General features: G+C 46.3%; 10 protein-coding genes across 10 annotated transcripts; 4 read left to right on the top strand and 6 right to left on the bottom strand.

The window, feature by feature from the left end:
• Positions 1-162: 162 nt before the first annotated feature.
• Positions 163-1,854, top strand: N7487_000959 (histidine phosphatase family protein; the record flags this gene model as incomplete). The annotated part of the gene is made up of 3 exons (XM_056868707.1): positions 163-754; positions 815-944; positions 1,008-1,854. The coding sequence occupies 3 exons, from the start codon at positions 163-165 to the stop codon at positions 1,852-1,854; spliced, it is 1,569 nt and encodes a 522-aa protein (XP_056733491.1).
• Positions 1,855-2,544: 690 nt separating this feature from the next.
• N7487_000958 (putative nucleoside transporter) lies at positions 2,545-4,089 on the bottom strand (the record flags this gene model as incomplete). The annotated part of the gene is made up of 1 exon (XM_056868706.1): positions 2,545-4,089. One exon carries the CDS (start codon positions 4,087-4,089, stop codon positions 2,545-2,547), a length of 1,545 nt encoding a protein of 514 aa, XP_056733490.1.
• A 432-nt stretch (positions 4,090-4,521) lies between these two features.
• On the top strand, positions 4,522-4,958 carry N7487_000957 (uncharacterized protein; the record flags this gene model as incomplete). Its single annotated transcript, XM_056868705.1, has 3 exons — positions 4,522-4,548; positions 4,603-4,630; positions 4,753-4,958. 3 exons carry the CDS (start codon positions 4,522-4,524, stop codon positions 4,956-4,958), a joined length of 261 nt encoding a protein of 86 aa, XP_056733489.1.
• Positions 4,959-5,332: 374 nt separating this feature from the next.
• N7487_000956 (phosphatidate phosphatase App1 family protein) lies at positions 5,333-6,982 on the bottom strand (the record flags this gene model as incomplete). Its single annotated transcript, XM_056868704.1, has 2 exons — positions 5,333-5,935; positions 5,990-6,982. The coding sequence occupies 2 exons, from the start codon at positions 6,980-6,982 to the stop codon at positions 5,333-5,335; spliced, it is 1,596 nt and encodes a 531-aa protein (XP_056733488.1).
• A 1,924-nt stretch (positions 6,983-8,906) lies between these two features.
• Positions 8,907-9,938, bottom strand: N7487_000955 (ankyrin repeat domain-containing protein; the record flags this gene model as incomplete). The annotated part of the gene is made up of 1 exon (XM_056868703.1): positions 8,907-9,938. One exon carries the CDS (start codon positions 9,936-9,938, stop codon positions 8,907-8,909), a length of 1,032 nt encoding a protein of 343 aa, XP_056733487.1.
• A 1,434-nt stretch (positions 9,939-11,372) lies between these two features.
• optD (uncharacterized protein) lies at positions 11,373-13,802 on the bottom strand (the record flags this gene model as incomplete). Its single annotated transcript, XM_056868702.1, has 3 exons — positions 11,373-11,668; positions 11,734-13,580; positions 13,636-13,802. The coding sequence occupies 3 exons, from the start codon at positions 13,800-13,802 to the stop codon at positions 11,373-11,375; spliced, it is 2,310 nt and encodes a 769-aa protein (XP_056733486.1).
• A 1,165-nt stretch (positions 13,803-14,967) lies between these two features.
• On the bottom strand, positions 14,968-17,591 carry N7487_000953 (Zn(II)2Cys6 transcription factor; the record flags this gene model as incomplete). Its single annotated transcript, XM_056868701.1, has 6 exons — positions 14,968-15,166; positions 15,249-15,307; positions 15,487-15,893; positions 15,950-16,069; positions 16,122-16,374; positions 16,428-17,591. 6 exons carry the CDS (start codon positions 17,589-17,591, stop codon positions 14,968-14,970), a joined length of 2,202 nt encoding a protein of 733 aa, XP_056733485.1.
• A 1,169-nt stretch (positions 17,592-18,760) lies between these two features.
• On the top strand, positions 18,761-19,826 carry N7487_000952 (oxidoreductase, short chain dehydrogenase/reductase family; the record flags this gene model as incomplete). Its single annotated transcript, XM_056868700.1, has 4 exons — positions 18,761-19,215; positions 19,279-19,390; positions 19,449-19,562; positions 19,626-19,826. 4 exons carry the CDS (start codon positions 18,761-18,763, stop codon positions 19,824-19,826), a joined length of 882 nt encoding a protein of 293 aa, XP_056733484.1.
• A 777-nt stretch (positions 19,827-20,603) lies between these two features.
• Positions 20,604-22,078, bottom strand: N7487_000951 (uncharacterized protein; the record flags this gene model as incomplete). The annotated part of the gene is made up of 6 exons (XM_056868699.1): positions 20,604-20,771; positions 20,821-21,111; positions 21,167-21,370; positions 21,437-21,647; positions 21,698-21,996; positions 22,055-22,078. The coding sequence occupies 6 exons, from the start codon at positions 22,076-22,078 to the stop codon at positions 20,604-20,606; spliced, it is 1,197 nt and encodes a 398-aa protein (XP_056733483.1).
• Positions 22,079-22,532: 454 nt separating this feature from the next.
• Positions 22,533-24,627, top strand: N7487_000950 (uncharacterized protein; the record flags this gene model as incomplete). The annotated part of the gene is made up of 8 exons (XM_056868698.1): positions 22,533-22,625; positions 22,698-22,806; positions 22,865-23,040; positions 23,111-23,198; positions 23,407-23,451; positions 23,515-23,788; positions 23,851-24,315; positions 24,372-24,627. 8 exons carry the CDS (start codon positions 22,533-22,535, stop codon positions 24,625-24,627), a joined length of 1,506 nt encoding a protein of 501 aa, XP_056733482.1.
• Between the last annotated feature and the right edge of the window lie 319 nt (positions 24,628-24,946).

The raw sequence follows: 24,946 nt of genomic DNA, 5'->3' as shown, positions 1-24,946 counted from the left end.
GAATTCGATAAACAAAACAGCCCAGTCACCTCTACTCTGTACTGTTGTTACCTTTGCTACACTGTACAGATCAGTTGCAATTGAGCATCTCCAACCAACAAAGATCGAAACGTTGAAGTGAACCGTGGGAACTGTCCCTCAAGAAATCTAGAGGTCGCAACCATGAAGAACTTTATCGGCGCCACACTGGTGACAGCTGTTGCAGCTACAGCGACTAGCACTTCTGCTCCGACATCGGCCCCAACTGGATCTAGTTATGCATCCGGGTTTGACATGACCAAAAGCTGGGCCAATCTCAGCCCTTATAAGGACGCAGATAGCTTCGGCATTCCTAGTGGTGTGCCGCAAGGATGTGAACTGTCCCAGGTGCATGTTCTGCATCGCCACGCGCAGCGATTCCCCACGCCTTACCCGCTGGACGGTGAGGGAATGACCGACTTTGCTGCGAAGTTAACCAATTACAGCAAGGCTAACCCGGGCAAGACCGTGGCTGTGGGTCCTTTGAAGTTCCTGAACAACTGGGACTATGTTATTGGCGAGGACACTCTTATGGAAAATGGTGCTGCCACTGAGGCTACCTCCGGTGCCAACTTTTGGATCAAGTACGGAAGACTGTTGTACCGTGCCGGACGTGAGAATGTCGCTGCTTGGAGCTCATCTCTTAACGTTTACGCCAACGGCACAGACCGCCCAACACCAGTGTTTCGCACTACCTCCCAAGCACGTATTTTGGAAAGCGCACGTTGGTGGCTCAGTAAGTGGAACTCTTATCTCATTTGTCAGTCCGGGATAACCAGCTAACCTCCTCGACTAGGCGGCTTCTTTGGCAACAGTGGAGGCAACAGTTCTTACGACCAGTATAATCTTGTCGTGATTCCCGAGCAGGCTGATTTCAACAACACTCTCGCTTCTTACGAAACATGCACCTTTGATTATACCGAAGGGTGAGTGAACATTCCTCTGACAATGAATACTTAAACATGAAACCGTATTAACGAAAATAACAGCGACAACGCTGCTGAGATCTTCATTCCTCGATACACGAAGGATGCTGTCACCCGTCTGTCCTCTTACCTCCCTTCTGACTTCAACCTGACCAGCATGGACGTTCTTGCAATGCAGAACATCTGTGTATACGAGTACACCAGTCTCGGCGGCTCATCATTCTGCTCTCTTTTCACTGAGCAAGAGTGGAAGGACTTTGAGTACAACGTCGACGTGCAGTACTATGGAGACTACGCCTACGGCTCTCCCAGTGGTCGCGCCCAGGGCATCGGCTACGTTCTAGAGCTCGCAGCTCGCCTCGAGCACAAGCTCATCAACTCAAGCGATACAAGTATCAACTACACCTACACCAATAACGAAGCCCAATTTCCATTTGACCAGCCCTTCTACATGGACATGTCTCATGATGATATCATCTTGTCTGTCATCAACGCTATTGGTTTTGACTACTTCAAGTATGGTCCCAAGGGATTACCCGTTCACCTTGACCATGCGCCTGAGCGCAACTTCTCTCTCAGCCAGATGACGCCCTTTGGTGCCCGATTCGTTTCTGAGATCTGGACTTGCCCTCGTCATGTGTCATTCGAGAATTTGGACCCCGTTCTCTACACCAATCCTACCATCAACTCGACTACCAAAACCACAGAGTACATTCGTTTTGTGCTCAACAACTCTCCGCTCCCACAGGATGGACTGATCGGTTGTGAGAATTCCAGCAATGGTTTCTGCCACCTCGAGAAGTTCTTGCGTGGCGTGCCCGCTCTGAAAGAAAAGGCGCAGTTCCAGAAGGCATGCTTTGGTAACTATACCACCGGAAGCCAGGTCGGGGATGGTGCTCCTGAATCTTAGATCAAACTAAGAGGGCGGTTTCTACATAAGTCCTTCTTAGCATATGCTCTTGTACATATATTGTTGCACCATACTAGATGGATGTTGAGGCCTGATGCCTCGGGTGTCAGCGCTGCCTCAGTTCTGTATATAATCAGTGGGTTGTGGGGTTCCCTTGTTTGTTGAGAGACAATCCTAGGGTTCAGCCACCCCCTCAGTATTGTTGACTTAATTAGTTTCCAGAGATAGTTCTTCCTATGGTCATACATATATTATTGGTTTCTTTCATCTTCTCGTCTCATTAGTATGTATCATGTTACTAGTGAGAGACCATCATAGAAAGATACAATATTGATTGAAATTGAGTGCAATACCCATAGCCAGCAATCGTCTTTTGAAGAAGTGGTAGCTGACATAGAATCACTGTTTGTGTGTATGCTCAATATTCCAGGTCAAAAGATGCATATATATAATCAAAGTTATACAGTTGATGCAACTGGATCCTTTTTTCTGCAGGTCTGCGTATTTCCTAACATATTACCGAAATGGGCAACTCTAGGCGTGGCTGAGCGTGTATATTGTATATGCAAAACTTGGAATATAGGGCTGTGGTACATCTTACCTGGGTCCAGGAATACATAGGGGAAGAAAAATAAAACATTAGGGAGGGTAATATTAAGGCAACTGCACCTCTAGTTCTGTATATACAATTTATCGACCGACGTACTTGAGCTCCAAGTATCTTGCCGGTAGATAAGTCAAAGCTGTCACAACGAATGTAAACTCGTTGGCAACATCACCACCGGCATCTCCAATCGTCGCAGCAAGGGGACCGATAAACCAAGTCTCATCCATGCCCATGCACCACGCCACAACTCCAAGAGAAAATGCCACACTGGCGCCAATTCCCAGGGGAAGCCTAGCCGGGTCGTTCCATCCTTCGAGATCATAGTTGTCGAAGTTACCCTTGCGGAAGATATAGTGCTCCTGGAACAGGATAATGGCATAACTGGTGCACCAGTACCCCAACAGACTCAAGAAATTTTGAAGGTATTCGTTCAGCTTTTGCCGACCACCAATTGACAAACCGAGGATACAAGCAAAGCAGAACAATGTCCACAGAGACCGAGGAATGCGACCGAAGGGTCGGGAAAGTTGCTGGAAGGAGATGGCGGAACTATAAATACTGATGACGTTGACGTTGATACCGGACAAGACAAGGAGAGTAAGGAGGAACTTGGCGAATCCGCGAGGATGAAGCATCTCTTGAATGAGATAACCGATTCCTTGATCGTAGGCCGCGGACCAGTCGGGTTTGGTGTTCAAAGCAGACGCAACCATGCAGCCAGCGACCATGCCGATCGAGGTGGGAATCGAGATACCAAAGGTCGTCATGAGGAACACCTTCAAACGACTCGTGTTGGCAGGATAGTGGACATAGTAGTCGCTAGCCATTGTGCACCATGAGGCACTGGATCCGTAAACAACGGCCATTAAACTGAGAACGGCACCAGTGAAAGAGGAACCAGTCACGGTAGCCGGTGCCGCATTGTCTGCATATTCACCAGTCTCGCCGTAGATGATCAAGAAAATAACCAAAAACACCATCCAGGCCCATCTCTCGTAAATCAGAATAGCTTTCAACCCGACGCAAGAAATGAGCAGGGCCACGACAGCCAAGATAACAATTCCAAGAATCAAAGAGACGTGGCCGTCGGAGACTGCCGTCAACGCAAGACCTCCAGTGATACATGCAACGGCAGCCCATCCCAATTGCTGGATACCGTTGAGCAAGGCGACCAGCTTATTAGGCCACCAACCAAAGCTGTACCGACTAACACTGATTTGACGCAATCCAGTCACAGCGCCGAAGGTCGCACAGAATCCACTCAGCGATGCAGCCAAGATGGAAACAAAGATGGTAATGAGGATCGATTGTTTCATAGTCAGGCCGAATTCCCAGCCGAGGAAGCCAGTCGCAAAGCAGGAGGTGTTCATGGTGCCACTCGCCCACAGAGCCGCCATTGATATCTCCTCCACCCAATGGACCTCTCTTTTGTCTTCGGCACGCTTGCGCTCGATGGCATCGGACTCTATACCGAGTTTTTTATCCAGCTTAGCCTCCAGCGCGCGGATCCTAGCCAGGATACCGGTCTCGTGAGGGGCAGCATCGTCAACTGAAATCACCTCGGGTGAACCATGTTTTTCAGTGGGCTGTTGGACTGTCGCGAGGCCTTTCTCCGGATCGTAGGCCATTATTCCTGGTTGATTGCGAAGCAGGGATGGGAAAACAAGGGACACTCTGTGCCCGGGGAATCGCTGAATTTTAAGGCTGTGGGGGAAAGATAAGGCTTGTATGGGAGAAGATTTCCCAGCTCCACCTCGGTGCTGTTTCCTAATTCATTCCAAAGTTGGTTAGCGGGACCGTTACAGTGGCCCCATGTAACTGGTTACTTTGAAGCTTTTGGTTTCCTTTCGGTTGTTTCCTATCAACCCACGCCACACGGGCCCCTTGATTATTGAATGGAAACCGACGGATTCCGTTTATCAAAAAATGTAACAAGAATCGTAGGATCTCGTGGTAAATCGACGTGCTATTTTATGCAGCATTAAAAGGATTGGCCTATGTTGATGACTGAGCTCAATAATACAATCCGTATATATACGAGGTGTCAATAATCAGAAATAATGGTATACGACAATATCTATGGAAGGGTGAGAAGGGGGATCATGAGTTTTTTTTTTTTTTTTTTTTTTTTTTTACTATAGGACCTCCTCCGGAGGAATTGTGAGGGCGGTGTGGTAGCCCTTTTCATAGTCTATCGACTGTCTTATTGCCTCTATCTAATAGAGAACTAGGTGTTATCTCTTAGAGCTTTCCTTATACTCTCGATTTTTCTTCTCCCAAATCCCGTACAGTTCTCATTTCGTCAATGACAAGCCTTGCCCAGAACCTTGGCTCGGCTAAGCTAATCTTACCCGCTCTCCAGGGCATGGATCTCGTGAACCTTGGAAGCCACGTGAAGCCACGTCAGACGGCATACGCAGTGCAAAAACCCCTTCTAGAAGAGGAGATCCTATGGAACATGCTTAACACTAGGAAAGAAAATTTAAGCTGGAGTTGAGGCTGAGGTGAGATATTTACCGCCCTAGACTCTACCTAGAGTGTAGGCGGGTGGAGACCTCGAGGTCCGTTGATCAGCTTAGGTAAGAATTCTCACCCCACTCTCATCTCATGCTCGCCTCTGTCATCTTGGTATCCAGAATTCTCACCTCTATCACCCGTACCCACTACTCACTATATAATGCCGCTTATGTACTAAAGCCACGTTAATAATTGGCCAATATCGAATAGGTGGCTCAAGGGCAGCTAAGCGGACGGGAAGCCTTATCTAGCTAAGTGTGGCAAAGGATTATAAAGTGCATATAGGTCGAAACAAACATTTAAATTGTCCATGTTGTTCATTTGGTTCGTCGTATTACTCATATCTACATGATTCTATAAAAACATAAATGTGGCCGTAAACATCGCTGCGGCAAATGCCATAAGGCCCTGTGCGCCAGCCGATTCCTTAGTCAACAGTCCGCTGGCAGCTCCGGTGTGGTTTGCTGACCCGTTGACTGCAGTTGGGGTATCCCCCAGCCCAAATGGCAGTCCCTGGTAGCCAAATGTCAGGTTCTGGGGAATGGACTGATTGTAGCAGTGTCCATTTGCAATATCCAAATTGGTCAGGTCAGCCGGGTTCAGGAAGAACATGTACTTCGACTGTTTTATGTCCTTGAATCCGGAGGTGTCATATGGGAACTTGTCGCCCGGATCTGTTGCCGAGGTGTTGCGGAGGAAGATGCACTGGACTTGGTCGGGGAAGTCGGTGGCCAGTTTGGGGTAGTCGCGCATGACGTCGCTGTTGCTGGTGTCTGCCACCAGGACGAACTTGCGCCCAGGGAAGGTTTCAAAGATTTTTTGCAGTAAGAACTTGCGGATCGACAGAGTGGCAGAGACATCGCTGAAGTTGAGAGGACGGGTGTCGAAGGAGCCACCCGGGTAGTTGGTGTAGATGAACTCCATGTAGTTTCTAGTAATTTGCTCGGGGGTAGTGGTCTAAAATGGTTATTAGTATTTTAAATATGGAATTAGTAACCAGAGGAGACTTACAAGGTAGTGGAAATGCGTATCGGGGAGGCTGATGGACCAGTTGCGGTAAATCTCCGGCATGTTCTCCCAAGACGTGAATGGACGGGCGAAAGAATTGAGCAATCCTTGCTCCGGTTGGTAAATTTTGGTTACACGCAAAATATCGTCAATGTCAGAAATGATCGTGAGTCCGGTTGGAGGCACAAGATAGGCGGTAGCATTTCCGACACTTGCGCCCTCGACATGAGTGTCCAGTCTCTGGATCGCGGAGGTTTCATTTCCCGCAGTAAGTCCATTGCTATCAATCGGCACAAAAGTGTCGAAATCACCTTCAACCGTGGTGTTGTATGGAAGAGTGATTTCTTGGGTACCACCGGTTGTGTTGGATGATCCACCGCCGCCTGGTTGTCCGCTGGATCCCTGACTCGCTGCAGGCTTCAGGTGGATCTTGTTCACGGCAACCTCTGGCTGTTGCACAACGAAAATTTCGGCAGTCAGGTTACGTGCCTGGGCCTGCTGGGATTTAGGAAGGTCTGAGATGCTAGTGTTGACGAGGAAGATATCGGCCAAATCGTTCAATTTCGAGACAGAAGTGTTTGGCTGCTTATAGACGTTTCCGTGGAAGCGAACATTCCACCCTGATTTGGTCCAGTTGGCGTAAGGGTCGATGTTCAACACATTTGTTGGTAATGCTTTCAATTCGGAGCTGTCCAATCCGAGCGAGCTCACAACTGCGTCTCCAGTCGGGAACCCCTGGAAAAAATTGGGCACCCCAGATGCGACCCATGAAGGTAGACCAGACCCAACGTCCGAAAGGACATTGCCGATATCAGATTCAACGTCGCTCAATATGTTTCGGCCAACAATTGGAGAAGGGTTATGCTCGACCGGGGAAGGCGTAATGACGGGGTCAGGCGGAGCGACACTGTTGGCGAAAGCCGTGGGCGCGGGGGAAGCAGAGGCAATTGAGAGAAGTGAGGCCTGTACAAGGCTATGTGTAAGGATGTACCTCATTGTTTCCAAGTATGTCGTAGTAGGATAAATAAACAACGCTCCCGAAGAAACCACACAACGGCAGGGACCAGAACTTAAGAAAGGAAGTCGCGGGGGTATAGAAGAAATCAAAACCTAGGAAATTAAATTCTGCGATGTTCAATCTATTTAAAAGATCTAAACAGGGTCCAAAAGTCTTCAAAGGGGAAATTAACAGGGAATATCCCTTGACGTCATTGTGGGGCTCCACTATTTGTTTCCGACCCTGTTACGTCCCCGGATATTATTTTCGATGATCGCACCCAGATAGGGTTGCTCTACGTATGATTACCAGCTTATAGTCCTAGGCAATGGAGCTTTGAAAGGGGAGAGAGATGTTTCGCTTGTCACCGCTGGACACCCTACTTTCGATGGTTTGAGCCCTATGTTAGGTTCCGTTTCCATCACGGCTGTATATGTACATATCTCAATGAGAAAAACCTCTACACCTGTAAAGGTAATAGTTTGGGGTTTTGCGGTAGTGATGAAGTACCTGGTTTGATTTATACGTGGAAAGTTTAAGCCACAAAACCTCACTTTTTTCACCCTATCTATTATTTCTCCACCTGTCCGGCGTGGCTCTGCTGGTTCGGGGTCTACAACGCGTTCAACATCGCCGGAATATAAGCTGATCGAGAAGATTCAATAAAATGATAGACCTCTGGAACGTAAATAATAGCATCGTCAACGTTGTTAAACGCAAATCTTGTGTTGCCGCTTCGGACAGTTGCACGGTACCGAACTTCGCTTCGATGTCTTGATGACTTTGCCGCCATACTCTGCACCCCCCATCATTCAACGTTCTTCTCCACTTTGGGACAAATATCGATTGGCTAAGACTTTACGGCCATTATGGACACTTAAATATCCACGGGTGATATGGAAGGATGAGTAATGATTATTTTATAACGCTATATATGGACAACGGGACAACCAACCTGGGCATGGACAGGATTTTGACAATTTGCATCCCCAAGCTACCTCACTTACGGCCTTATAATGTATTTTATCATTTCTGCCTGGCTTATTTCCACTTTTATGATTTGGAAGTGCGAGAGAAACAAATGCGAAATACAAGCTTTGTTTGATGAGGTTGATTCTACCTTCATAAAGTGGCAGCGACAGGAACGTGCAATACGTGAAGAGAATGATCAACGTTTCAAAGAGCTTAAAGAACAACTTGAAGCAGACGCCGACCGATCGATTTTATCCAGCGTGAGCAGCATGTGTGCATCGACATTTGGTCGCTCCTCAGACAAATACAACACCCGCCAAGATCAGGTTTTGCTAGAGTGGGTGGGATATATTAAGAGGTTCGATTGGAAAGCATTGCTGCATATTCATAGCTTTCAAATATTTCAAGAAGTTTGCTTTATTTCAATGTATGTAGCTGGGAAACAACGTTGGACAATTTATTTCCGAGGGTCGAGATGGCAAGAACGATCCCCTACATCTCGCAGACTACAGTGACTTGCTGAAACTATTCATGCACTTCTGGTATCGTTGATTGCCTTTTGCGTCACAGAGGAATCTGCAACTGATCCATGGATGCTTTTGGTGCTTAGTAATATAGACACCATTTCAATATGTCACTTGTTCGATATTTGGCGGCAAGTAAGTCGTAACCACTGTGCTCATCGTAGTATTCAATCTAACGTGCTATACCTGACCTTCCCTTGTCCGTGGTGTGCAGTTGGAGACTTATAGAAAGAATCGTGACATTGTTTTAGGTCCAACTTCCGGCACCTGGCATAGTTTCTAAGTCGGAAATTTGAACAGATAAACAGACTGTATTTCACACTGATTCAGTATATATTTGACTACACTTTCAAGCAAGATATCCATCGTATAATTGTATATTGGTATGACGGTTTCAAAGCGTGGTCTTCCTCCCCGATTCGGCCACTCATGCCTTGTACTCGGGTGGTGGAGCCGAAGCAACTGGTGATATTGGCAGTGATATGCCCTTTGACTGCGTAGCTGCATGGTTACGCAATATCATTTTGGTCTTTGGGTTATTGGAGTAAGACTCGATACTAAAGCCTTGCTTGTCCTTTGCATCAACTGAAGCACCATGCTCAAGTAGAAGCTTGATAGTCTCAGTAGCCTCAGTGACGTACCCCATGTTCTCGGTGGAGACTGCCACATGAAGGGCCCCACGCCCTTGGTTGTCTTTCAACTCAGTGTCCGTGCCGTGATTCAAAAATATTCGAACCATATCAATCTTTCCTACTCTGATAACCCTATGGAAAAGCAGCTCCTTGTGGCGATTGCAAGCCTCACCCAGTTCTGGATAATTGCGTAAAAAGACTTCCACAACCCGCTCATGACCTTTCTCAACTGCGTATGCGAAAGGCGTGTTTCCCGAATAATCTTTTGAGAACACTTCCAAACTGGGTCCGGTCATCCGCTCCCAAAACGATCGAGTCAAAGCCTTGTCGTGCTTTAGAAGAAGCTCGCAGACATCAGGGTGTCCCTTTGCAGCTGCTAGGTGCAGCGCTGTTTCGTCATCTTTGCGGCCTAGGGTGGGGGTATTGCAATCCAGAAAGAGTTGAACTATTTCTGTATTGCCCAAGGCTGCAGCAATGCGAAGAAGTATATATGTTTCGCGTTCTTTTGTCTCGATTGAAGGAGGATCGCACTCAAGGAGCAAGCGAACAATCTCTTGGTGACCTGCTCTTACCGCAAGGCGAAGTGGAGTTGCGCGGTTGCCATCCTCGATCCGAGGTGATGCATTCTTCTCGAGAAGAAGGCGGGCGATATCCCAATGACCCCCTTTTGCTGCATTATGAAGCGGCGAAGTTCCGACCTCGTCCACGGTATTCGGGTCTGCGCCTCCCTCTAACAGTGCCCTGACAAGATCGAGTCGGCCATGCTCGGCCGCAACAATGATGTTTTCAGGGGGTTGAGGTTCTTTGCTTTTCGATTTTTCAGCCATCTTGACATGCACAGCTTAATGTGAGAAGCGAAGTTGGAATGTCTAATCTCATCATACCGGGGTTTGGGGCCTTTTTAGCGTGCCAAAGTCGACTTAGCCCATTCTAGTACAAATAAGCGAAACCATCGACCTCGGCGGAGTACGGAGTATGGGGCGGATAATTGGGTGAGCCGCATATAAATCCAGTAAGAATCGGCGGGTTACCAGAGTGGGAAGCATGAACTGCTTTTAGGCAGCAGTGACCTTCCTATCCTTCTCCTTCGTTTATTTAGTCTAAATCGTGATATAGAATGGATGCAATAAAGATACCGAGGCAAGAACTGCCAAGAGGCTGAGTGTTTCAAATGGGTAAGACGATCCAATCATAATGTACCAAGTTCAGCTGAGCGGGTCAGTGCAGCCGCCCTATCTGCCTAGGTACGGAGTACAGTGTACATATCACACTCTTATCCCCATCACCACCGACTTGCATATTCCTCTTTGTTGTTATGTGAAATACATACGACCCTAGGGTCTTGAGAAGACAGCTCCCTGTTTGCTGAATCGTATTCGTGATTCTGCACGTGCCTCACCACGTGGATTCACACGTGAATATCAGAAGATATTGTTGAGGGCATCTGCATCAATGTCTGGCTTGTCAGGCTGCCACCTAACATTTAAGAAGCTGGTTTCTAGTTGTTTGTAGAAAATAAATATTTCTTCTCTCCTACTTGCTTCTGCTACTCGCTCTCAAGTCAGGTCAAGCCCCAGGGGAAAGCGGCTAACCCCGCTTCTGCCTACGCCAAGCCAACGCCAAGCTAACGCCCAGGGGAGAACATGTTAACTGCACCGCTTTGAAGCTTATTTTCCTTGCCCAACTTATGGGGTTTGATGAGCGAAATTTACCGGAGCAAGAACTTCTGAATGTTCTTCATTCCTCTTTGGAGACATTATATCTCGAAGTCAATGTGGGCGGAAGCTTCAGTGGAGCTATAGACCAGTTGGCGGAATTGGCTGAGAGCTTCCTCCCATTGGCTGCGATACATATTGAATACTCCTAGCTAAGGAGGATGGGTACAAGGGGAGAAGCACATGACGCAAGCTATTTGGCTCTATAATGAGGCTTGCTTGCTCGGATATTAAGATTGGAAACCAATAGAAGATTATCTGAGTACAGAAATTAATATCGGTCATATATACTCTACGACCTTGAAGCGACGTAAAATCGGGATGTATAAGAAAAAGAGCCAAGGAGGAATCTGCATCGGTGAATGTTTGAGGTTTGGTATATTGCAGTGGATCGATGACGGGATCTTGTCTAGGAGGGAGTCGAGCAAGCTCTTTCCCTTTCCCTCTTCTCTCTCTTTCAATAAGCACCATTCACCACACAAATTTCCAAAACTCGTTTTGTCTTCGTACCAATTCTTTACCATAATTGACGTGTCACCACCCGCCTCAACTCCATGTCCCATTAGTAGGCCCGAAATACCCAACATCTGGCATCGATTTGTACGCCACGCCCTCGGCATCGGCAGTATTCAGGTACACGTTATTCCCCCACCAGTCAGGGAAAGTGGCACCTGGGTATGAGATGCAAAAGAAAATAACAATGCCACTGATGGCAAGACCTGTATCAAGTGCAGCTGCCAAGATATAATTGTATTTGGTCCACCAAGCAAAGAACTTGCGCTTAATGAAGTAATTAAAGGCAAAGTTGACCAGCGCCCAGCTGGAATAGTTGATTCCGGTGGCTAAAAGGCTTCGAGTCAGCGACTGAAAAAGAAAAAAAGAGGCACTGGCAAGTTGCGGGACATACCAGGTGGGACGTTGTAAGTTCCGACAAAAATGAGTGGCCAGTTGATATACTTCCAAAACTGGCGTCTGGTATAACGATAGAGGAGGAAAGTCATAACTGGGGCGATAGCACCGATCCAGAAGAAATGCAACAGAGGGGAATAGATCTTGCCCACGGAGTACAGCCGGCGAGGCCCAACAAGACCCCAAATAACAGACGAAGAATAAACAGTCCGGCCATTTGGACAAGTGAACCCATCCGCCTGGTCAGACTCGCAAATCCCCGAAATATTACCAAGCATCCAAAGTGTAACACCCGCCTGGGTGAGTGCGCCTAGGATGGTGGCTACGAACTGCGCCACGAAGCAGGTACGTGGCGGCACTTTCAGATAGTGAGCCAATTTCATATCCATAGCAAAGTAAACACCCTGTCCCACGACATCCGTGGAGATGATCTTGAAAATCATGTTCGCGAGAGGCTTTCCTTCGAACAGATATCCACCAATGAACTCAGCCAGAACATTCAGCTGATTCGCATCCACGTTCGTAATTCCCTGCACGATACCGCAGGGAACCATGTATACAACTGGGATGATCAAGGCAAGAAAGACTCCGTAAACTGGGAGTTTAGTGTGGTAGACTTCGACTAGCGCAATGGCCATTGCCATTATAACCACGATAATTCCAGCGTACCAGTACCACGGCGTCCGACGATATGAGGCACGGATGAGGCGAGCGTGAACATCGAGCTTATTCCTGCCCTTTAGAGCAGCCCACAAGTCGCGGCTATGCCAGATAGCAATGTGCGAAAGCACTGAGGTTATGGCAGCAAATGAAAGTCCGTATACGAAGGCAAAGGTTGCGCTCAAGTATGGGGGCGAGTATGCTCGATAAGCTGCCGTATCTAGGGTATTATCCGCAGAAATGACCCGAGCCGTATCGTAGGCGGCGCCCGTGTTATCGTACACGTCGGCTGTCATGAGTGGGAGATAAGCCGTGAACCAGGTATTGGTGTAGTAGAGGGCGGGTGTGACAATCCAGTAAAAAAATGCAAAGCCTGCGAAGACATTCAACGCAGCCCATGAGGGTGATAGGAGTGGGTTAGTGTTGTAGGCGATCTGGCTCCAGTCAAAGGTGATTGGACTCAGACCGAGACCTGTCTGCATGCCGAAGAGATGGTTGACGATGACGTTCTTTGGTGCGATCCAGCAGACCCATGTGAAATAGGATAGAGCAGTGAACATAAGTCCGGGGAAGAAGTACCAGACAAAGGCCCCAGTCATAACATACATAAAGAATCGGAGACGGGTTATGCGCCATCCGTCTGCGACTGAGTTCGCTCGCGAATGCAATGTTTCTAACATGGCACAGTTTGATAATACACCTGGCCAAATGATGCGAGCTGGTTCAACGAGCCATGGAGCTGCGAGACCTGCGACGCCAAATCCAAGAAGTTGTGCAACAAGAACGATCATCACGTAGAAGCCGGGTTTGAGATCGAAATTGTAAAAGTTTTTGCTGGCAGCTTGGATAATGTTTGTCGCGTCCGCTGAAGCATACCCAAAAGACACATTGCTCATAATAACGATAAGCGCGTGTTCCTTGATATTAAACGACCTGTCTGGGTTGACAACGAATGTGCCCAGAGGCCCAAGTCGGACGGATGTAAGAGGAAGAGTCTTCGCCAGGAACACCCCGATCGGATAGGCAAGTAGCTCCGCTACCAGGGCTACAATATGAACCGATGGATAGCGCAGCGAAAAGAACTGATTAATTCCGGATCCAAGCATAGTGAAAACAATCCCTAGGAGCCACATTCGCACCGTATTGACCGGCATATCGGGGTCATCCGTCTCGGGGACGACAGCCCTAACTGTAGTAACTGTTAGTCCATCAACATATAGATCAGTAGTGAGCTAGGCACGCGCCTTCAGGGAATGGAGAGCGGTGCGACTCATAGCTGAACTCTTCATTCGTATTCTCCTCATTCTTTTCCAGGTTTATTTGGTCTGAATGACCTTCGACTACCTCTTCGTCCGCTCCGACGAGCGCGGGTTTGATTATGTCGGTATCTAACTCCTTGGAAGACATAGTATGGATATTTGCGCAGTCTCAGCGCATTGCTTGGTGTGAAAAAAGAAGCAAAAACGCACTGCTTACACATGCACGAGGTGCCCTTTTCTGTATCTGCTTTAATTGGCTATCGCCGGGGTGCGACGCGCGCTGAGGGGAAACAGAGATAACGCATTCCGACGGCGATTGATTTCCTTGTGGAGAATGTGGGTTCAGCTTAATTTAGCTTAAGATAGGTGGGCTGACCCCTAATTTTGTGTTCAATAATGGGTCTTTCCATTTTTGATTTGGGGATGTATGGGGTGTAAGTCATCGCTTATAAAGGAGTGTAAAGGTGTTTCAATACTAAGGCCCCTCCAAATTTAGTTGGGTGGCCGAATCTCGTTATCTTATGAAAGCCATAAGTGCTTCCAAGGTTAGCCTTAGTAAGAAAAAATTCGAAAGATAGCGATAGCAAGTGATAAGAATGACTAGGGTTGAGTCCGGGGTACGCGTATATATGTTAAAGAGATTGGTGTTTCAGAGCTATGTCATACCCAATCATCTATTATTATAGCCAGGCTGAGCGGGCTGAGCGGCCTATGCGGTTTTCGAGCCGGCCCGAAAGATTACGACCTTAATTCCCACCGCGTGCGTAGGGTTACTTTCGGCTTCGATGTAAGGCATTAAGGCTTTAGTGCCTTAATTTGGTTCGATGTTGGTATTAACTAATCCTGACCGCTTTCGGATCCTAGGATATAGTACAAAGTATATTGTAAAGCTTTCCGCGCGGAATAATTAGTACATCGGACTAAACTTTTGAATTGATAGAGTAAAATGATAAGCCAGATGTTGAGTTCTAGTTATACATTTATCGACAGTAGAATTCACGCATTTTTTATACCTTGAAATTGCCTCATATTTCAGCAATTTAGGTTCAAACCGCCTAAAATTATACGATACATGGATTTGTATGGCAGAAATAGCTCGATAGTTAGTAGTGATCCCAAGAAATATTGAATTTCTAGCTATCGCAAACAACTTTAGTCTATGCTAAAAGATGGTGATTAAGAGGTTTTCATCTCTCTAAAGGAGTCGTTTCTTTGCCGACCAACGTCTCCACACATATAGTAGACCTACAGTAAGTAGGTGTAGATATCTAAATTCAAGCAACCTATCATGATGCCTCATTAAACTCTCAAATTTAATCCATGTCAACATCGCAGTCTTGCTCATCATATTCTCCCCAAACTTCTTTCAAGTCTTCAACGCGCCAAGACGTTGCCCAGCCAGTCTCGCGTTCAATTCTAACCAAGATTTGAACAATGGCAGTGTGCTCAGAATGGTGAGACATAGCCTTTCCAGCTATCCACAAAGGCTGAAGTGCATTGGTCCAGCAGCCACTAGTCACAGATAACGTAAAGTTAGTAGTCGACTACATTTTCTATGTTTTTCAATTGGTTAAAGAAGGGTCGAGAGACTCACTGATGAGCATTAGATGCGGATATTGCACATATTTGTCGAGCATGCCAAAGAACCGATCTCTATTTGTTCATTAAGCTTAGCAGGGAAAAATACATAGAAGATGCCCTACCGGTCTCTTGCTCAATATCAATGTCTTTGGTTTTCGCTGAAAGAGCAGTAAGGCTGCTACATGATAAAGTTGATTACCAGATACTGACAGATATTAGTGGTGACAGGTCAAAAATCAAGAGCAACGAACCTTACTGGCAGCCCCGTTCCCATACAACGCGATCGGAAAAGCCTGATCCAATCCTTCACGTTTGGAAGCAGTAACGTTGAATATAGATTTCATCTGAGAGGGTCGATTATCATACCACTCTTCTACACGATCGAACGAATCCGTCCAGCGCTGAACATATGAGTCAACCCCATCGCTGGACACGGACTGGCATGATGTGCAAGGGTTAGAAACTTTCGAGGCACAGCCAAAAAGAACGCTCAACGTTCGCGCCATGAGATATACTGTATAGTTAGCATACGTATCGAAATTGGCCTTGGCTGAAGATATAAATGTCTCCGCAGCTTCCTTGTAACTCATATTAATTGGTCGCCAATTGTGGAGAGGTATGATCGTTTCCTCTTCAGATATGAGACCGCCGCAGATATCTGATTAAATTCAGAACTCTGAACAAAAATGTTCTATTGGAAAGGGGGTCTCGTACCCATCCGAGCAAAGCACCAGAAAAGTGCTTGTTCTTCTTTTCCAGAAAAGCCGTTGATACCGGCTGCCTGAATAAGGTACGCACAGCCGTCTAAATGGCGACGCCATTCTTTGGGATTGCCTATCATTGGTTAGATTTCAAGTGCACAGTAATGGCAAGGTTAGATACATACAACTCAACATTTCTAAGACACACAATATAACACAAGAGGCTATTACAGGAGTGGTTTTATTTCCCAACTCAGGTAGAAGGAGGTGGATAGCTTCTTGATACAGAGACAGGCTCTCCGACTGTGATTTCCGATTTTGCTGCCTTTCGAGTTGTCGCGCTGATAATGCCAACATTGAGTAGCGAAGATAAATTGAAGACTTTGCCATCTGAGGGAAGGTGGAAGCAAAATGGCGTTGATTGTCAAACATGTCGAGCTTTCCAGCGTTAGTATTATTCTCAATATAATGGGGCTGAACAGTCAGGTTACCCAGGAGCAAATTTCATTAAGATAATTTTCCCACAAGGTGTGTTCCCTTTCGGGTGATAATTCAAACGGTTTGCTATATTCCAAGCCTCGGGGTTGCCTCTCGGTCTTTGAAAACAACCCAGTATGCACTAAAGAAACGGAGCCTTGCGAGCTGCGACGACTCGGTACATCCAACTGGGCGGTCCACAGTTGGCGATTCCGTAGAGTCTTATGAAGCGCCTCATAAGCAGATCCCGGCAAAAAGACGTCGTTGGTAAAATCCGCTGGGTCGGAAAAAACATTGTGGTCGAACAATGGCGATGGTATATGCTGGTAAGAGCTATTCACAGATGAATGGAACTGGGTACTGGCTAAACCCTCTAGCCAACTCAAATCGTCGATCACATACTCAGGGCTGGAATTATAGGGATTCGACGAGTCATCTCTAGACCCGGGAAGGGTATTGTAGTCGCATTGTGTAGCTGGCGGATGGCTATATTGAAGAGACGCTGCCTGAAGTCCCAAATCATGGCCATGAATCTCATTCCCAATATACCCAGTGGGTCTGTTTTGGCTGTCCTTTTGGGGTAGATGTGACGATGTATCATTGGAGTGGGAAGGTGATAGACTTTGACTCGGATTAGGACTAGGGATCTCATTGGTAAGCAAGGGAGGAGTGGAGTCCGAGACATTTTCCGTCGTAGCCACAGGCAAGGGCTCAGCACTGGTACTTGAAGTAGGGAGCAGAGGCGGCTCATGTACAGGTCCTTGCTTGGAAAACACATGAGCGTGTCTGTTGGGTGTGGCTTTTGAGCCTGAGACTTTCGGGGGGGCATTCAAGATCCGGAATCTAGTCCGAAACTTGGTTTTACTTGCTGCCACGCCTCGACTCATCGAAGGGTGATCTGATTCTAGCACCTTGATATTGGACTCGCGAAAGGATCCGAACTTTCGCCATTGGCAGTCGTCACCTCTGGTCCTGCACCCCGTGCAAGTAGGCTTAACCTCGTCGCATTTTCGCCGCCGACGACTGCAGTTGACACATCCAGTTCGCGCACGTTTCTTACGCTCCATCCCTAAGCTTGGAAGGGTTGAATCTTGTGATTCGAGCGGAATGGGAGTTTCTGGGTTCCTTCTGCCATCATCGTGATCGGTGCCTGAGCTGTTCCGGGTTGTATTCGGCATCTCCCTGCGCAAAAAGCTATCATTCTAGTCAGTTGAAGGTATTGTCGAATGTTTATTGCGCAGCAGATGGGAGGTACAATATTGAAGAAGAAAAGGAACGTCTCCAAATCGGGAAATTTTAAGCGCCGGCTTGGAACTACGTACAAGCCCGGGAGCTTGGCACCCTGCTAGTAGGTGCGGGGTATCCCCGAGTGGCAACACAGTGTACATCTAAAAACGGTGTTGAAATTCCCATACATTGATCACACACCATAGGTGAAAGTCAAACCCTGCATCTATTTGTCGATATCAAAGGTTTCTCATACCACTAGACGCCGCAAACTGCAATTTATGTATATATACACCCATAGATAGTTAGCAAAAGAACCAATATTGAACCTAGCACAAGAAGTAGCCTAGAGCCCATGAATTTTCGTTGAATTTTCGGGGTTTTAAATACATGTAGAAAGTGGGAGGAAGTAGAAGTTTAATGCCATATATACTATATTAGCTAGCCCAATTGCTGTCCTAGGTAGAGACTGGAACAAAAATTGTGGGTATTACACCCTATCAATATATATATATATATATATATATATTTATTATATCTGAACCCGTCGCTGGCTTCTGGTGTTATTTCAGCAATAAGATGCGTGAACTTATTCCTTGTCAGTTTTTGTCGCCAATTAACGGACACTAGTACATACAGAATAGCATACAGGATAAATGCATGTTTCCTTATCAGGAAAATGGATGCGCAACCAAGTGTACAATAGATTCAATTCTCTAACACAATTCAACCCCATGGCATGTCCTCAACATTCCAGGCACTCGACCTACAGCACATTCTCCACTTTTTTGTGGCTCCATCTTTCCTTAAGCAGTAGATTTTAACATCCATTCAATAGAAAGCTGACTCCATGACTAGGTCATTATTTGTGCATGTGTGTAGTTTGTCTAGATCGGCAACTGGCATTGAAAAATTCGACGTCTAACGGACTGCATTAGACTTCATTCCACTATGATTGACTGAGCTGAACACTTTCCTAGTTAGGTTGTATATAGGCGCCGCGAGCATTTGATTGACCGCGGATAATACCCTAGAGCATATGTCTTATATGCAACGGAAATACTCCAATTTATTGTTCAAAATTACTAAATCTACTATTTGCGTCCAACCTTGATTGATAATGGCCCCTTCTATTTCCCTTGATCACCCAGCACCAGTAGTTGTGCCAGAGTCAAATGAGACCCCTGCTACCCTAGTGCCTACCAATGCCCTCTTCTCTTTAGCCGGTCGCACAGTCATGATTACCGGAGGTGGTCGGGGCTTCGGTATGTGCTTGGCTGCTGCTGTCCTCGAGGCTGGTGGTGACATTGCCTGTCTCGATTTACTCGCCGAGCCAAGCGAGGAGGAGTGGAGCGCCATACAAAAGACTGCTAAGCAATGCGGTCTTCAGGCAACCTACACCCAGTGCGACATTACCAATGAGGAGAGCACGAAGAAAGCACTAGAATGTATTGCGGCCGAGGGACTACGTCGGAATAAGCCCCTTAGTGGTGCTATTACTTGTGCTGGCATCCAACAAATGGTCCCTGCTCTTGATTACCCTATTGATGGATACCGGAAGATGCTGGACGTCAAGTGAGTTAGATTATGCTGTTGCGATACACGAGCATCCCTTTAATTGCCCTTCTTTCGATTTAGCGTTCTTGGAACATTTATTCCAGCTAAACACTGTGCGCGCATCTTCGTGGAGCAAAAGACCCCAGGGAGCATTGTAATGATCGCGTCTATGTCCGGTCAGATCGCTAACCGAGTAAGTTTGGCAACACATCTCATTAGAACACGATAAACTGACAAGTAAATCTTGGTAGGGATTGACCTGCACCGCATACAACTCCTCTAAGGCTGCTGTGCACCAAATGTGTCGATCGGTTGCTCAAGAATGGGGCCAGCACAACATTCGCGTGAACACACTGTCCGCAGGAGTAAGGGATTATTTTCATGCTCTGACTTGCCTGAATGAGTTCGGCTAACCATTGGTCATTTAGTATATTCGCACTGCTATGACCGATGCTTTGCTTCAGGAGAAGCCTGACTTGGAGGAAACCTGGATGCGCGGTGCACTTCTCGGTCGTCTTGGCGCCCCAGAGGACTTCAAGGGCCCAATTGTATACATGCTTACTGATGCTAGTGCTTGGATGACCGGTGCTGATATCCGAGTTGATGGCGGTCACTGTGCGTCAGCATAAGTAAAGAGTGAGATAAATGAGAAATGAAATAGACATCCCATGGCTGTTCTTTTGGCGTTTGAAAGTGGACTTGGATGGGCCCATATCAACTTCCTGAAATTAGAGGGATTTATCAGAACATCCTATATCTGCTAGGCCCAAGGCAAAATATTGCGCTATGATCTACGTATATTCTCAATAACTCCAATAATAGAGCAGTAATCAATACTAAGCAAAACCAGAATCAATGAAGATATTGACACACAAACAATCAGCAATGATATTGGACGTGTCTAGTGATGCCGAACGTAGCTAAACATCCCAATGCCCATCAGTATGCTTTCACTTTCCATCATTTTCCCACCATCGCGCCGCCGATGGAATCCATAGGCATGACAGGTTGATAGAAAATAAGCCCATACCACTAGATCAAACGTAGCAGGGTCACTCATGACAAAAAGTTTTAAATGAAGGTTTATCAGTAGTATTTTAAGTAGGAGTTGGTAGGGTAGTTGTAGTCCTGATGGTTATCTGATCACCATGACTATATTCATGCGCGTTCTGAGTACACGGACATACCATATTGTATGCACGGAACTTTAGGGTAAAGTTCTGTATAGCTTAAAAATTAAAGGCAGTGAAATTCAGAGAGAGCTGCGTGGGAGAAAAAGACGATCTCTCAGAACCATCTATCATTGTCCATAGAGCAACATAGTACATAAACTGAAATTGCCACATTCAGTGCTCATACCATAACCATGTTCCATGAATAATAAGTCCATACGTATAGCTCGCAGTCTACGTTGAAAAATCGATCAGCTTGTTTTCTTTAGAGAAAAATTCAGCGACATCCGCTGCCAATGCTTCCGGCCGCTCCCACGCAATGAAATGACCACCGCTATTGTGCTGTCTCCAAAATTGAATGTTACAAGTTTCCTCCATCCAGTCACGAGGATAAAGCCAAAGCTGAGAAAATCAGTGTGAGATTCAGCGGGCGATGCGTGTCTGATCTCACCTCTTTTGGAAATAGCGAGCCGCCAACTGGCTGCGAGATGTACCTTCCCAGCATACTGTTTGGGTTTTCATTCAAGACCACTTCTGCCTCCTCGTAAATCTGCATTGCGGCACTTGGACTTCCCTGGTAGTGAATGAATGCCCAGTGAATGACCTCATCGGGTGTCCAAGGGTAATTGTCCGTCCATGCTTTCAATTTACCGACAAACCAAGCTAGCATGCCCACGGGTGAATCATGAAAGGCATACCCGAGTGTAACTGGTTTGCTTTCCTGAATCCTTTGATAACCTCTCTAAGAATGCATGTCAAACAATTTGGCCTTGATGCTCTGATAAGGAAGTGGTTACCTCTTTAGTGGCAAACCACTTGGTTCGATCTAGGTCGCGTAGCTCCTGGTCACTGTAATCATTCTGTTTATACCGAGTCCATTTTGTAGGCGACTTCTCTTTTACGGGAGGAATCGCCAAAAACATGTTAATGTGGATGGCTCGCACAGCGTCAGAGTGATTCAACGCCATATACCGGACAATGGAAGAGCCCCAATCGCCACCCTACTCCCAAACAGAATTTGTTAGTCATATACTGCATGAGGCCTTTTGGATATAGTATTATCTTACTTGGCACACGTATCTCTCATACCCAAGATTTTGCATTAGATTGGCGAAGCACTGGGCATGTTTCTCAAGGCCAAAACCGGATTTCTTGGAGTATGAGCTAAATCCGTATCCAGGAATCGAAGGGGCAACAACATGAAATGCCTGAGTATCTAGGCTTTTAGGCTCTGTCAAAAGCGGAATGATCTTTAGGGCTTCTAAGAACGACCCAGGCCTGTATAGGTAAGCAAATAAACCCCGATATATAACAGCGAGGAGTAATACCATCCATGAACAAAGATGAGAGGAATAGCATCTGGTCGGGATGATCTATGGTGCAGGAAATGCAAATCGATTTTGTCGAACCCCTGGACTAGAACAGAGGTTTTGAAGTGATGGAACGTATTCAAATGGACCTCGAACTTGCGCCAGTCGTACTCGTCCCGCCAGTAATGGACCAAAGATCTGAAATTCTCATGGCCAATCTCGAGATCATTCCATTCTACCTCAGCCATTCCATCATCAAGCCGTGCATACTGCAGCTTGATGTGGATCTCCTCCAACAAGCCGTCGGGAATGTGAACCTATCTGATCGTGAGCTTCAAAGGGTAGTAGTGAGCATTTCATACTAAAGGGTCCAACCTTGAATGGAACAATGTCAGTCATCTTCTCTCCTGTAGTGAATTAACGAACCCCGTTGATAATTATGTGCAGCGCAGCGTTAAGTAAATAGCTCGGCGGGGCGATGGTGCGTGGAAAAGTGTCGCGTATTGTTACCCGAATCAGTAATCTATGGCTCACCGTGGGCTTCCACATACACCATTGAAAATTTCGTCAAAATTTACCCCAGTTTCATCTGCGCCTGGTATTGCCTATACGGGTATAGTCCCGCATTCTCCGTAGAGAAGAATTCTAGTGGAAACCCGGGGTATTGGTATGGAAGGGAATGGCTTCGACAGGGAACATATCCTAATCGTGTAATTATATAGATTAATACTCTGTGCCTCCCCTCCCCCAAATGCTTTTAAGATGAGAGGTTTCATTCCACAAACTGACAAACCTCTGCATCTATTTAAATTCAGCTGGTCAGCCCACGACGGCTTTTTAAATCTTCACAAACATGAGACTCCGAAGCCCCAAGCAACATGCCCTCTTTGGCCAAGGCCATTCGGTCATCAACGTCGTTACACTCACGGCTGGGTGTGGAATGCTGGTACAGAAAATAGTTACCTTTCGTAAGCACTCATTTTGATGCGATGCTGACCAGTGGTTGTTGGTTTGAAAGCTACTTGGCTATGATCAAGGAGTAATGGCAGGTCTCATCGGTGGGCCGGGTACCCCTTTTACCCTTACATTCAATGACCCTTCGGCAGCAATGCTGGGTTTAATGGTTGGTATGTTGCGCAGAGTCCAAAGACGCGATGGTGGATACTTACACGAGTTTCCTTGTAGCAATATACGAGATCGGTTGTTTTCTTGGAGCTGTATTCGTTTTCTTGGCCGGGGAAGCGTCTGGAAGGCGCCTCTGCATGATCGGTGGAACATCAGTTATGGTAATTGGCGCTACTGTGCAAACTGCATCGATGAACATGACGCAACTCATCGTGGGTCGTATCGTGACTGGCATAGTAAGTGTTTCCGTGAATTGAGATATTGCTGCATGCTGCCGGATATCTAACCATTTCGTGCTACCTATAGGGCAATGGTATTAACTTTTCAACAATTCCTGTGTGGGCGTCCGAAATGTCAGGATTTGAGGAGCGTGGAAAGGTCGCTGCATTCAATGGTTGGCTTATCGTGTGGGGGGGTTGTCATCGCCTATTGGTAAGTGGATCGTATACTGCGTACGTTTTGGAATTCCTAAGAGTTGAATAGGGTCGACTATGGATGTGCAAATTACCAAACTGATGTACAGTTTCGGCTTCCAATCGGTAATAACCTCGGCGATCATTCGACTTTCTGCAAGAATAATGGCTAATATAAAGGAAATCCAGCCCTTCAAATGGTATTTGGAATTATCATGGCGTTGTTTGTGCTTGGTGAGTCCTCTAGATAGCCTGGATTTCTATTCAGTGATGCACAGCATTAACCCTGCGATGCAGTTCTTCCTGAATCCCCTCGATGGCTTGTGTCTGAAGGGCGAAACGAAGAAGCTAAAGCTGTACTTCATTGGATCACACCAAAGCCTTCTGGTTCTATATCTAACTATGAGGATACGATTAATGAATCATACGATCGGATTGTTCAAACAAGGGAGATTGAAATGGCGTCCGACGGAGATTTCTCATACACTGAACTATTTGGCGGTGGAAAGATGCAAAATTGGAGGCGTGTAACTATTTGCTTCGGTGTTATGGCTTTTCAACAGCTTAGTGGGTAAGTTTGATCTTCGAAGGCGCATAATTCTTGGTATGTCCATGGCTAATATGACTTGGCAGCATCAATGTTTTGACATACTATATCTCCTACGTCTTGGAGCATTCAGTCAGTTTGAGTCACCACTCGTCTTTACTGATAGGAGGTTTCAATGGAATGGAGTATCTCCTAGCAGCCCTCATCCCTATCTGGACCATTGAGAAATTTGGTCGCCGAAACCTGCTTCTGATAAGTGCCACTGGGCAGATGATCTCAATGATGATTCTTAGTGGTGCTATTTGGTATGTGACGGAAAGACCTGGCACCGCTGGCAGCTTTACAATGGGTATCGTCGCAGTTGTTTGCTTCTTCCTTTTCAACACCTTTTATGCGCAAGGGTTTCTCGCAATCCCCTTCTTTTACCCCGCCGAAATTTCAAATCTTAGAACAAGAAGCCGAGCTGTTTCCATATCGGTTATGAGTAACTGGCTATTTACCTTCCTTGTGGTTATGATTACTCCTGTTGCCACGACAAACATTGGATGGAGGTATGCTACATCTCTCATCTTATGTTGCAATATCAAATATTCTAATATCACAGCAGAACCTACGTTATCTTCGCTGTGCTCAACGCAACATTCATTCCCATTATCTACTTCTTCTTTCCTGAAACTGCAGGGCTTAGTCTGGAAGCCCTTGACTCCCTGTTTGATTACGGTGGAGTAACGCGAGGTGTCTTGAGCAAGCAGCACCGCCACCGCATGCTTGAACTGTCAAGTTTTGCCCTTGATACCTCTGAAGGTCTTGGTGATGGAGAGGCGAAACAAGATTCCTCCAATCATGTCGAGTATACGGAGTGAATGACATTTGGACAAAACTTGACATATTTGGTGGGGAATACGTTTGTGTAGTGTCACACTCAATATAACTATCTAAATATTGAAAACATGAATATACTTCCCAATTAACAAATTATGGCAGAACTTGCGTTCCTTTGTGGACTACATACTGCGAATTACGGGCTAAGTCAATATCTTTAGAACGATAGTTCATGTAATTGTTTCTATGTTCGCAGATATAGTGCAACAGGACGAGAGTATGATCCGTTACAAGACTGCATATTGTAAAAGTTCGACAGAAGTAAGATTATTTAAATAACATGATTTATCAAAGCTTGTC

Source organism: Penicillium crustosum, assembly GCF_028827405.1.
Source record: "Penicillium crustosum strain IBT 35664 chromosome Unknown utg000001l_segment0_segment0, whole genome shotgun sequence".
Lineage (NCBI taxonomy): Eukaryota > Fungi > Ascomycota > Eurotiomycetes > Eurotiales > Aspergillaceae > Penicillium > Penicillium crustosum.
Note: the sequence above shows the minus strand (reverse complement) of the source record. Positions and strands in the feature narration are given on the sequence as shown.